Source organism: Drosophila persimilis, unplaced genomic scaffold (assembly GCF_003286085.1).
Source record: "Drosophila persimilis strain 14011-0111.01,24,50 unplaced genomic scaffold, DperRS2 tig00000000-arrow-pilon, whole genome shotgun sequence".
Classification (NCBI taxonomy): Eukaryota; Metazoa; Arthropoda; class Insecta; order Diptera; family Drosophilidae; genus Drosophila; species Drosophila persimilis.
Genome location: NW_020825288.1, coordinates 28,208,023 through 28,221,281, shown reverse-complemented (window position 1 = coordinate 28,221,281; position 13,259 = coordinate 28,208,023). Strand labels below are relative to the sequence as shown.

Below are 13,259 nucleotides of genomic sequence, written 5' to 3'. Positions count from 1 at the left end.
CGTAGTTGAGTGCTGTGCTGTTGGTGCATTTCACCAGCAGCTGTTTGGCCACCTTCACGGCGCTCTCCCATAATCCTCCAAAGTGAGGGGAGCGTGGGGGAATGAAGTGAAACCTGACTCCTCGCTGGCTGCATTCGTCGTCAATGAGCTTCTGACTTGGCGAGTCGAAAGCTCTGTTGAGCTCTCGTGACGCACCTACAAAATTGGTGGCGTTGTCGCAATATAGGTCAGAGCTCAATCCACGTCTTGCAAAGAACCGTTTTAACGCCGCGATGAACGCATTTGAGCTTAAGTCCGACACGATCTCTATATGGCAGGCCTTTGTTGCAAAGCATACAAATATGCACAGATACACCTTTACTGGGCGTTTTCCTCGCATGTGAAAGTGCATCCATATTGGTCCAGCAAAGTCCAGTCCAGCGCGCTCGAAGGGGTAGATATTGCCTCGCACTCGGTTAGCTGGCAGCGCTCCCATCAGCTGTGTTGCAGCGAGCGGCCGACGACGAAAGCATGGTATGCAGCCACGGATCACCCTGCGGGCAAGTTTCCTGCAATTGATTACCCAATATCTCTGTCGCAAAAAGGCACATAGCGATTGTGCCCCGGCATGTAAATTCTTTCGATGTGTGAGTTCAACAAGCGCCTCTACCACTTTATGGTTACTCGGCATTAAGATGGGATGCCTTGTGTCAAATGGCAATTCGGCATTGGACAACCTTCCGCCGACTCGAATAATAGCTATTCCCTCTTCCTCTTGTAAAAACGGGCTTAAACTCTGAATTCTCGCTGATTTGATCACCTTTCCCTCTTTAAGCTTAATGAATTCTTCATGCAAGCTCAACTGCTGCACATTATACACAATATAGCGCAATCCGCCCTCCATTTCAGCTGCAGTAAGGTTGCCTGTTTCATTTGAGTTTGATCTCAACGATATTCTACGCCAGCGAAAAATATAGCTAAAAACTCGCTGCAATTTGAGGAAATCATTTGCAAATTTGCATCTCCCCACGACATCTAACTTCTCATTACTTTCTACCTTTCCAACTGTCAGCGAGAACTTACATTTCCTCTCCTCTGGAACTGTTTGTATTTCCTCACTCCCATTAAATTTGGTCCAGTCATCTGCTGCGTCCATTAAAAATTCTGGACCGTTCCACCACATCCTTGACTTGTTCAATTCGGTTACCAATAATCCCCTGGATACAATATCGGCAGGGTTTGATTTGGTGTCGACCTTGAACCAATCCTGTACATGTGTGAGCTCTTGTATTTGAGCCACCCTATTGGCAACGAAGGTGGTCCATCGACTAGCATGTGACGACAGCCAATTTAACACAATTGTGGAGTCCGTGAAATAGTTAACCTTCTCTACTGGTATGTGAAGACAGGCGCATACCTTTGCCATTAGCTTGGCCACTAACAATGCCCCTTGTAACTCCAAGCGCGGCAATGATGTTACCCTAACTGGGGCTACTTTGGACTTGGCCGTTACCAGTCGCACCGAAATTCCTCCCCCTTCATCCCTAACACGAGCATAAATTACGCCGCCGTAAGCTCTGTTGGATGCATCAGAGAAACCAAACAGTTGCAAAGTGCATGGGTCGGCCGTAATTGGAATTGAGGATCGCGGAATTGAAATTTTGTCAATTAGTTTCAGTTCTTCTCTATATCGAAGCCATTGAGTTGCGTAGCTTGCGGGTAACTCCTCGTCCCAATCCTGCTTTAGAAGCCAAAGTTCCTGAACAAAGATCTTGCCCAAGATCAGCAAGGGACTCAAGAACCCTAACGGATCAAACACCTGAGCCAATTCGGACAGCACTGATCGCTTCGTGGCGATTGCGGAGACCTTTATGTTAAAGCAAAATTGGAATTTGTCCTCTAGATTTGACCAATATATCCCCAAAGTTTTAGCTGCGTCCTCTGTTTTTAGCATCAGGGGCTCTACGCTGGTGTTGTTGTCCATTCCTTGATAATTGCTGCGCCATTTGTGCAGCTCGAACTTTCCTAGCCCTAATAATTCGGTCACTTGTTCTTTCAACTTTGTCAGTTCCTCTTTTGATTCGGCTCCACACAGCATATCATCCATATAGAAACTTCGCTTTACTGCCTCTCTAGCTAACGGAAATTTTTCCGCGTACCTGTCGACCAAGTAATAGAGGCAACGTACTGCCAGGAACGGCGCCGAATTTGTTCCATAAGTGACCGTGTTTAGGCGTAGCACCTGGATAGGATCCGAAACGTTGCATCGCCATAGAATGCATTGATAGTTTCTATGTGGTTCCGCAACCAATATTTGACGGTACATTTTCTTTATGTCGGCCGTAAGGGCGTATCTATAGAAACGGAACCTGGTCAAAGTCTCGAACAGATCAGGCTGCAACGTTGGACCAACCAAGGTTGCGTCGTTCAGTGACCTGCCGTTGCTAGATCTACATGAGGCATCAAATACGACTCGTAACTTGGTCGTCAAACTCTCTGGGCGAATAACCGGATGATGTGGCATGAAGTATTCGACCTTTTCTTGTCCGGCGGGCTCTATTGCCGTTAAATGCCCTAACTGGCGATATTCTTCAATAAATTGAACATATTGTTCCTTCAGCGCTTGGCTACGATTTAACCTCTTCTCTAAATTCAAGAACCTGGTAAGTGCGATTTGATAAGTTTCGCCTAACTCAACTTTAGGATTCTTAAAGGGCAGAGCTACCACTAAATGTCCTGAGGCCTCTTGCTTAACATGCGTCACAAAACAATCTTCGCACTGTTTTTCTTCCTCAGTGAACTTATCTACTGTTTCAGGGACTTCTTCACACTTCCAAAACCTTTGTACGAGCTCTTGCAGCTGATCATTTTTTGACCCCTTTCGTTCAATGTCAGTTGCTAACAGTGCAACTTCAGAAGATTTCGTGAATTCACCTACGACGACCCAGCCTAACAGAGACTTTTGAAGCCTTGGAAGGTGTGCTCCTAGTTTAATTTGCCCTGCTACAATTAGCTTGAAAAACAATGTGACTCCAACTAGCATGTCAATATCTTCCCCGGACTGAAATGTAGGGTCGGCCAGCGTAACTCCCTTGGGTGGAACCCACTCCGAACAAATTCCTGAGCTTGTTGGGTTATACTGAGTTATTTCCTTCAGCACACAGAAGTCCTCGGTAGCCATATATCTGGTGACTCTAGATTTAAAAGTCGCTTGCACCTCTCCCATAACTTGAGATGTTGCATTTCCAATACCACTGAGTTGTATGACTGAGTCGCGCATTTCTAGGCCCAGGGCCGAGACTATCCTAGCCGTCAGAAAATTTAATTGACTACCGGAATCTAACACGCACCTGCAATTGCGATATCCTCCGTCTATAGCTTTGATTTGAACTACAGCGGTCGCCAGAAAGTTGGTGGATGATCTAGACAATAGGGAGCTATGCAGTGACTTTGGCTCTTGCAACTCCTGCCTTTTGAGCCCCGGCTCCTTGGCAACAATAGGTATCTCTCGATGCAGAAGTTCATGATGCGGCTTGCTGCAAATCCTACAACGCGGACCATTACAGTTTCTAGTTGTATGTCGCTTGCTAAAACAAATCAGGCACAGCGAATGCTTCTTCGCCTCATGGTAACGTTGTACTGGTGATAGTTCGTTAAACCTTTGACACCCTTTCAATCCATGGGTCCCAGGACAAACGTAGCAGCCATTGCTGCCTATTGTTGCAGCTAAGGTCGCATTTCTCATCTCACCTTTACCACTGGGTCGGGCTCCATTGCCTCGCCGAACTTCCCTATTTGCCATATTGACTCCTCTGTTTATCAGAAACTGCGATAACAATGACCACGACGGTAACTTTTGGCAATCCCACTCAACTTCCCACCTATCCATTGTATCTTCATCAAGCTTTGTGCGAATCAGATGGAAAATTACTGCATCCAGAATCTCCTTATCGTCGCTTAACGAGTTGAGTGCTACTAATTGGGCATTTACATTGTCTACCAGCCCTCTCAGTCCCTCTGAGTCGGGTCTCTTTAGCCGCCTTAAGTTGAATAGCTCCTGTACATGTGATTGCAGAATAATTGCCTTATTTTCATAGCGATCTTTCAATAATCGTAGTGCCTTGCGATAATTAGGCCCTGTTAATTCCAAACCCTCAATCGCACTTAACGGTCCAGCTCCTAACGCTGATCTCAAATGAATAAATTTAGACAACTCATCCAATTCAGAGTCTGATTCTATTAGAGTAGTGAAGGTGTTGTACCAGCTGGTCCATTCCGTAAACTTTCCAGCGAACTCAGGCAGCTTTAGCTTGGGAAGTCTCGATGAACGAGACACCTGTGTGCTATTTAGAAGATCACCTACATTGGACTGCCGCCGTCCCCTATGTCCAAGACAGCTTAGTAACTTGGCCTTTAATTCGCAATAAACCTCCTCAGCTTCATAGCGGCTTTCATATTCGCTGGCGTCCTCGCTATCGTGTTCAATTTTAGCCTGAATGTTGCAGAACTGATTAAAGTTTGTCTCAATTAGACTTAACCTGGCTTCCAGCTCCGCAGCCGTCATGGAGTCGCTATTTTTTTCGATATAGACCTTGTTACGGACAAAGGAATTCATTAACGCCGTTCGAGAAGTGAGCACCTCCGCATCTTTACCCTTTCTAGGTGCCATTTGCACTGACTATTTACACCGGTTTTACCCGTGACAATTTAACAATAAAAAAAATTACTCAATATTGGTATGAGTAAGTAACCCGGTACCAAGATTAGCCACTCTATTCAATAATCGGCTAACTTTAAATTCTCACTACACTGCCCAATTCAATAATTGATCAACAATTAACCACTGTGCGCCACTGTACCAAAATGTGTACTTGCGCCCCAACGAACCGGCAGGCAAAGAAGAAACGACTACAAAGTTAAATCAATGTCAAATAGAAATTACTGTTCTTTAAGTGCCGGCTTGTAACTGCATATATATGCAAGTATGTATGTGCCTTGCTTCAACGTACAGCAGTGCACGCAATAGGCTGTATGTGTGTATGCAGATACCTATGCGCTCAAGCTAACTGTAATTGTAATCTGCTTTCTACACGAGACCCCGCTTACAGAACAATTAAAGCGCAGAAGTCTCAAAGCCGCGACCACTTGACACTAACACAATTGTATTGTTTTAAGATTATTCACACACATCGAATTGGAACTAAACATGCCTGCAAGAAATATTAGATGCTCAAAGCAGTTCACACTCACAATTCGATACCGAAGCCGCTGTCGCACTCGCCGTCAGCCAGACTCAGGGTGAAATATTTATTGAGTTCCAGTCGTGAACTCCATCCGGTAATTGAACCTTCTCCAAAGGTCCCTGCTCGGGCGCCAAATGTACGAGCTAAGTCCCTCCAACAGTTTTCCAATGGAATCCGTCTACACAATTCAGACCTTCCTTAATCCGCTCGATGTAGTTCCTTGCTCGTTCGTTTATTTCGTATATATCTCTTAAATCTAGTGATCATAATTCAGATCGTTTTGGCTCGATACTATTGATACTATCGATTGCGCTTCTTTATACGTACATAATGTAACGCGCCAACTTCAAATTAATTCACAATTTTTGTACTATTTACATATTAATTCAAATCTTCAAATTGTTAACCATTATTAAGTAATTTAATCCTATATTCTATTAAGGGGCGTCAACAGGTATGTTGTGTGTCTGGTAAAGTCAATTGTGGATGAAACAAAAATAGTAGAATATGAGTACGAGTACGAAATAAATGTGTCTGGCAAATAGCTAAGAACTGCTTCCCTTTTTCTGCAGTAGGAGCACTCGCATATATTCATCAACGTCTGCCTGCCGCCGCCAAAAGTTTAAATTAATGACAGGAGTCTCAATCGGACATCCATCAGGACGATGTTCGCGAGACGTGCAACTAGCGAACATTAATTAAATTAGCCAATTAAAAGTTTTAGGGGCCCCCAACAAATCTCCGGACTTGGAGCTCTGCAAATAAATATGTTTGTTCCAGCATTAATGCCGAAAGCCGACGGAAATTTTTGGTAAACCCTTAAGCAAATCACTAATGCTATGCCGGGAACAGCGGCGATTATTCAAAATGAAATAGGCATAAAAGCTGTACAAAACTTACCCCAAAAACACACACACACAAGCCGAATATTGATTTAGCGGTGATTTAGGCTTTTAGTTTATGGTTTTAGCACTGTTGCTTCTTCAGTTTATGGCTTAGTTTCTTCCGGGGGATTTCGGGGTTCACATCTTTCAAAACTTGAGAGCTTGAGGCTTGGGCAAAGACCACTTGCCGTCGCCTCACAAAGAAATAATTTAAAGGGATATTTTCTTGGTGGGTTTTTACTGTCTATTTCCTCACTTAAAATTACAACTTTTCTTTTGTCTATGATACATTTTTGAGTTTTGATTAATTATTAATTATTTGGCTTGAGTTTGTTTGCTGTGTGACTCCTCTCTGTCGGATGCTGCTTCTGCTGTTTGCTGTTGCTTTTGCCGCTGAGATGTGGCACACTGCTTCGTTGAGTTTGAACTGAGCTCGAGTCCTGCCTGGCACTCGCTTTTATTGGCCGCCAAGAGGAAACCCACCACGAAACAGAGGGACAGATAGAGGGGAGACCCAGCCGCTGCCGTTGCCGCTGATGCCTTCCTGGCCGACAGCCTGCCATGCGCCCCGAAAGGATACAAATATTTACAGGTGCGTGTGGGGGATGGGATGGGTCTGCACTGAGGTCTGCTTTAGGTCTGGGGTTAGCACAAAAAGCTCTTTTTTTTTCAAGATGTGTGCATTCACTGAGAGAAAGTTTGTTAGAAAACTATAATTTTTTTATATAGAACTTCGTAAATATCTACAATGCAGAATATAAAGAAGGGTCACAACAAAACATAAATAAATATATATACAAAATTCTGAGAATAATAATTATTTCTTACATTTTCTTATTATTATTTTTTATTTTTTCTGTAAATGTAAATCTGATGAAATGAAAACTTATTTTCCAATAACTATGTATGACCTGACAACCCTGAAAGGAAAAGCTTTTTCTCTCTCTTTCTCTCACTCTCTCTCTCTCTAAAGAAAAGCTTTTACGTTTCAAAACAAACCACCCACACAGCATCCTCACACTCTCGCATGGACAGCGAGCACATGGCCGGATGCAGAGTTCTACAACTTTACAACTGTGGCGGATTTCCCTGCCCATTCTCCTCTATTACCCAGTCGCATGCTAGTGGGCTAAAAGAAGAAGAAAATACCGAAAGAACCTTCGGCAGCGGCTTAAGCCAAAACAAGGAGAGAAAAGTAGAGAGAGAGAAACAAAGAGACAAAGTAGGAGAAGACTACGATGAAAACAATGCAAACAAAAATTTGCGCTTTTACGAGCAGAGTAACCATCATCAACATGAGCATCAACAGCCATCCCCAGCTCCTCCCATGAAATTACCGGTCGTCATTCTTTCCTTTTTAGCTGGCATTCATGTCTTATCCTTTCTTTTGCCTCAACTTAGAACCGAACCCAAACTTGAACCGCGGCCTTTGGCTGGTTTCTCACGCCTTGCGTATTTGCCTGGCACGCGTACTCGTAGTTTTCCCAGCCTCGTCTTTTGTTTTCCCCCAATTTCTTTCTTTTTATGAGAGTTTGCTATGGAGGCAGCAGCAGAAGCAGCAGCACCCGTAGGCAACAAATTGCCAGCCGTTTAAGCCACTTGGGCGCAACATGGCGTATGCGTAATTATAATTGAAATTTCGTGCCTACAGTTAATGAGTTCTCTCCTTGGTATAGTCCTTGGACGTAAATGTTTAAGCGGTGATGTTAACCTTTTAATAAAGAGCCACCTTAAGGTCTATTTATCGAGCATCAAATGGAATTTTTAATCAAAATAACTGACGCTAGACGGTTCCTTGATTCCGTGGGGCGTGAAATGCCAGTGGCAATGGGACCATCGTCATGGCAACATTGTACCTTTTCGCACCCACCTCTGTTCTGTTCTGCTTTGCGGTTGTATCAAACGATCTGTGGTGGCAGCAGCATTTATTCCTGTCCTGTTGTATAATGGAAATGCGTCAGCGAAGACGCAGCAACATGCATTTTACCTCCTCCCACCCATCGACCTCAACCTCAACACCGCTTAAGATTGTATAAACATAAAAGCCATACATGACGTATACGCAATATTTGTGTGGGGCCCCTCTTAGAGCCAAGCCGCTAAAACGCTCAAGTGCTTCCCCGTTTGTTGCGAAAGTTTTGCGAAATAGTTGCATATGTGAGAGTTGTATATGCGGGTTGCATGATTTGATGATGAACGTCATTGACGTCAGTCGTGGGGGCCTCTTCACTGTACGATTGGATAACGAAAGATTGAAGGACTAGAGGTTTAATCCAAGCATTGGTTTGGGTTGAGTACGTAATTCGCATAAGAAGTCTGTTGTCCGCAGCAAAATGATTGTTATATAAACCTCGACTTCAACTTCAACTTCAGCCTTGACCATAAATTATTGATTTGTCTGGTCAATTAGTATCGTTAATATGATTAATGATGGGGGTGGAGCACTAGCACGAGCATGCCAGGCCCCACAATTGAATCAATTTGACATTGAAACAAGAGCCGCCTTGAGCGAACGGCAGTGGGAATTTCCCCCTTGATTTATTGAGTCACTAAAAGCAAAAGCCAGTGCAATCAGCCCCATAACCTTTGGGTCCACCAAAAGTGGAGCCCCCACTTTCTCCCAGTCGCTCTGATTCTATTAGAGGATGGCATTATATGCGGGGGCTGAATTTTAAAAGCATTCATTATGACTGGCATAGAGCGGGTAGTGCACGCAATAAACCAATTTCGGTGTCTGTCTCACCTGTCTGCTGTCCCTGACTCAAGCTGTTTGCCCCTTCCTCAGCCTCTTCCCCATCCCCATCCCATTGCTGCCTTGCTACCTCTCTCCGTGCCGCACTGAACCTTTCATTGTTTTGCTTTCAAGTTGCGCGGTAATTTCATTTGGTAATTGTATCCTGCAATTTGCTTTTGCTCTGGGGGCAATTTGATCCAGAAAATTTACAGCCCGCAGCTGTAAAATGCTAAAGGTCATAGTGTAGATGTACGAAGGGGGGAACACCAAGCACTGAAAATAAGGCACAATGAGTGAGGCAAAGATAGATCCGGAATCCATCAAACTGCATTGGAACGCAGCCAGCATGGCAATCATCAGCGGAAAATGGCAAATTGAGAGCACTTATCGTCTCCGCTGGAATCACAAAAAGGGGGGCAGCCTCGAGGGGTCCATAGCTATAGAGGGGTCTATTATCTCTGCTTCCCTCTGTATCATCTCTGCTTCCCTAACGAGGCGTCTGTCACCTCGTTGGCGGAGTCTATCATCTGCATTTCCCTCTGTTTGGTTCTCTATCTACCAATGGAAATTGAGTTACCTGTGGAATTGGGGCCCTTGCAACAACAACATCGTCATGCGATGCGGAGACCTTGACAATACGTATACGCAGTGTAATCGGATAACTGGTTTCGTTCATTTACGTTACCAATTGATGAGCTTTGATTAGCAGCGTAGCAGATTTCTGTATAATTCCTGCATTCATCTTAAAACTTACCTTCTCATCCTTGGCATAAAATAAGTTATTTCGCTTCAAGCGAAAGTAGCGACGTCGCCAGCGCTGAAACGACCAGGTGTGCTTCAGCAGGAAACCCTCTTTAATGATGGCAGACTAGAGAAAGTAAAGAGAATAAATAGATAGATACAGTTATTTAAACAGCGTAGAAGCAGACGGTTCCACTTGGATAGAAAAACATATATTCCATTGGCAATTAGCCATTGGATGGCGCTGACACTGCACTTCACACTAGAGAGTCAATAATAATGAGTGCCATGGCATGTCACAGACTCAAGGAACATTGGACCTGCACCTAGACCTGGACATGAACATGGACCTGAATCCTGTTCGGTCGACTCTGTGGTGCCCCGTCAATTGCAATCGCCAGCTGGATGTCAACCATAATTGGCTGCATACTAACAAAAGCCAGTGGCAAGTGTGGCTCTGTCGCTCAGTGGTGTGTGTGTGTGGGGCAACAATATGGCCGGCAATCAATTGTGCAAACAAAGGCCAATCACACTCAGTCACATTTTTCTCCCCCATTCACACTTATTTGCGAGTCGCGAACAAAAGCAAATGCCCCGGGAAAGTGGGAAAGTGTTGTGCGGGAAAAGCGAAATATAAAAGTGTAAATAAGCATCGGGGCCAGAAGTCGACAAAAGTGACAATAATCTGGGCCAATTATTCGACAAATAAACCTTTTGATTTCAGCAAATTGTGCGACTTGGTCAACTTCGCTGGGCAGTAAGCTCTTAGAACACTTCAGGAATCGATGAGAATGGGAATGAGAATACCATGCCGCTGGCTGAAAAGCGCACAATTGCAATCCGTTTAAGTTTCATTTCCACCGGATCAAGCGCCATTTACTCCCTCTCTCTTACACTCTCGTATCCTCGGGGGGCTAAAAACAAATTCAACGTCAAATAATAATGGAAAAATCTTTAGAAGAAATTGCAACGAATCAAGTTGTAGAGAATTCCATTTGATTTCATTTTCTCCATTCTGTTTGTGCAGCAAAATTGGAGAAGGAACCAAAGCGGAAATGTTTGCGCAGCTAAGAAGAGAGGCCAGCTAAAAGCTCTTTAACGACCAACTCTGACTTAAATTGTACTTAAAAGTTGCTCCCGAAATTTCATAGAAACCAACTGGCACTTAGGTTGAATGACCCCGCACAAAAGAGCAGACGAAAATTCAATTGGAAAGTGAATCCCACGCCCCCTTTCAAACTGTGACTAAAAATCAAAGTTACGGTACTATCATATCAAGATCAATCATCGTCAATCAATCATTCTGTGTGCGTGGCCATCGGGCCTGGCGTTGACTACACATCAAGTATACGCCAAATTGGCCCTGGCCAAAAGCCGACAAAGCCAGCGTCTGTCCATCAGGGCAGACACAGGACACAAGACAGACGACGGAAAGAAGATGATAAGCAAGTTTGAAATTTTTCGTTAGCTGGGTATTGATTTTGATTTAATATTACCCACCGGTCCCTTGTCGCTTGCCCACCATCTCTCTCTCTCTCTCTTTTGTAGAGGTAAAAAGATACAAGATAAATAATAAAAACGAGGGGGAACGTTGTGAGTTGCTGCGGAGACCGCAACTCTACATTTATACCCGATACTTAGTGAGTATGGCTCTCCTCCGACAGATGGTGCGAGAGAGACACAAAAACAGTTTAAACGTGTCGTCGGGCGCTACGTAGCGACTGAAAATTGATTTGTCACTTTTGGCTATAATAATAGTCCGATCTGATCCAGATTCGGCCATCGGACAAATATGGTCATTCTCTATGATTGTGCGTTTTTAATTTTCTCGTCTCTTCAATATTGTTGTTGGCAGAGATTTTCGTCTTTTGTGGACGTTACACTCATCCATTTTCACCACAAATCTAATATACCCCTATAAAAAAATGATTAAATAAGAATCTAAAATAATATTTATACAATACAATATATAATATAATTATTATTATTTTTTTTGTTTTATTGATTAATGATTATTTCTGATTTTTATTGAATAATTATTATTTTCGATTTTTATTGTATAATTATTATTACAATTGTTATTCTTGATTTTTATTGAATAATTATTATTATAATTATTATTCTTGATTTTTATTGTATAGTTATTATAATTGTTATTCTTGTTTTTTATTGAATTCTTGATTTTTATTGAATAACTATTATTATAATTGTTATTCTTGATTTTTATTGAATAACTATTATTATAATTGTTATTCGTGATTTTTATTAAATAACTATTATTATACTTGTTATTCTTGATTTTTATTGAATAACTATTATTATAATTGTTATTCTTGATTTTTATTGAATAACTGTTATTATAATTGTTATTCTTGATTTTTATTGAATAACTATTATTATAATTGTTATTCTTGATTTTTATTGAATAACTATTATTATAATTGTTATTCTTGATTTTTAATGAATAACTGTTATTATAATTGTTATTCTTGATTTTTATTGAATAATTATGATTTTTGATTTTTATTGTATAATTATTATTATAATTGTTATTCTTGATATTTATTGTATAAAAATAATTCTTGATTTTTATTGTATATTTATTATTATAATTGTTATTCTTGATTTTTAATGAATAACTATTATTATACTAGTTATTCTCGATTTTTATTGAATAACTGTTATTATAATTGTTATTCTTGATTTTTATTGAATAACTATTATTATAATTGTTATTCTTGATTTTTATTGAATAATTGTGATTTTTGATTTGTATTGTATAATTATTATTATAATTGTTATTCTTGATTTTTATTGAATAATTATGATTTTTGATTTTTATGGAATAATTATTATTCTTGATTTTTATTGAATAAATATTATTATAATAATTATTCTTGATTTTTATGGAATAATTATTATTTTTGATTTTTATTTTATAATTATTATTCTTGATTTTTATTGTATAATTATTATTATAATTGTTATTCTTGATTTTTATTGTATAAAAATAATTCTTGATTTTTATTGTATATTTATTATTATAATTGTTATTCTTGATTTTTAATGAATAACTATTATTATACTAATTATTCTCGATTTTTATTGAATAACTGTTATTATAATTGTTATTCTTGATTTTTATTGAATAACTATTATTATAATTGTTATTCTTGATTTTTAATGAATAACTGTTATTATAATTGTTATTCTTGATTTTTACTGTATAACTATTATCATAATTGTTATTATTGATTTTTATTGAATAACTATTATTATAATTGTTATTCTTGATTTTTATTGAATAACTATTATTATAATTGTTATTCTTGATTTTTATTGAATAATTATGATTTTTGATTTGTATTGTATAATTATTATTATAATTGTTATTCTTTATTTTTATTGTATAAATATAATTCTTGATTTTTATTGTATAATTATTATTATAATTGTTAATCTTGATTTTTATTGAATAATTATGATTTTTGATTTTTATGGAATAATTATTATTCTTGATTTTTATTGAATAAATATTATTATAATAATTATTCTTGATTTTTATGGAATAATTATTATTTTTGATTTTTATTTTATAATTATTATTCTTGATTTTTATTGAATTATTATTGTTATAATTATTATTTTTATTGAGTAATTATTATTTTTAGATCAAAA

At 39.8% G+C, this 13,259-nt stretch overlaps 1 protein-coding gene across 2 annotated transcripts in view; it reads right to left on the bottom strand.

Annotated features, from left to right (window-relative positions):
- LOC6594708 (diacylglycerol kinase eta) overlaps positions 1-13,259 on the bottom strand; it is a 46,825-nt gene that overhangs the window by 30,652 nt on the left and 2,914 nt on the right. For both annotated transcript variants that reach the window (XM_026994969.1, XM_026994970.1), the window contains exon 2: positions 9,595-9,708. In XM_026994969.1, coding sequence (XP_026850770.1) covers positions 9,595-9,708 — 114 coding nt within the window. The remainder of the gene's footprint in view (positions 1-9,594; positions 9,709-13,259) is intronic.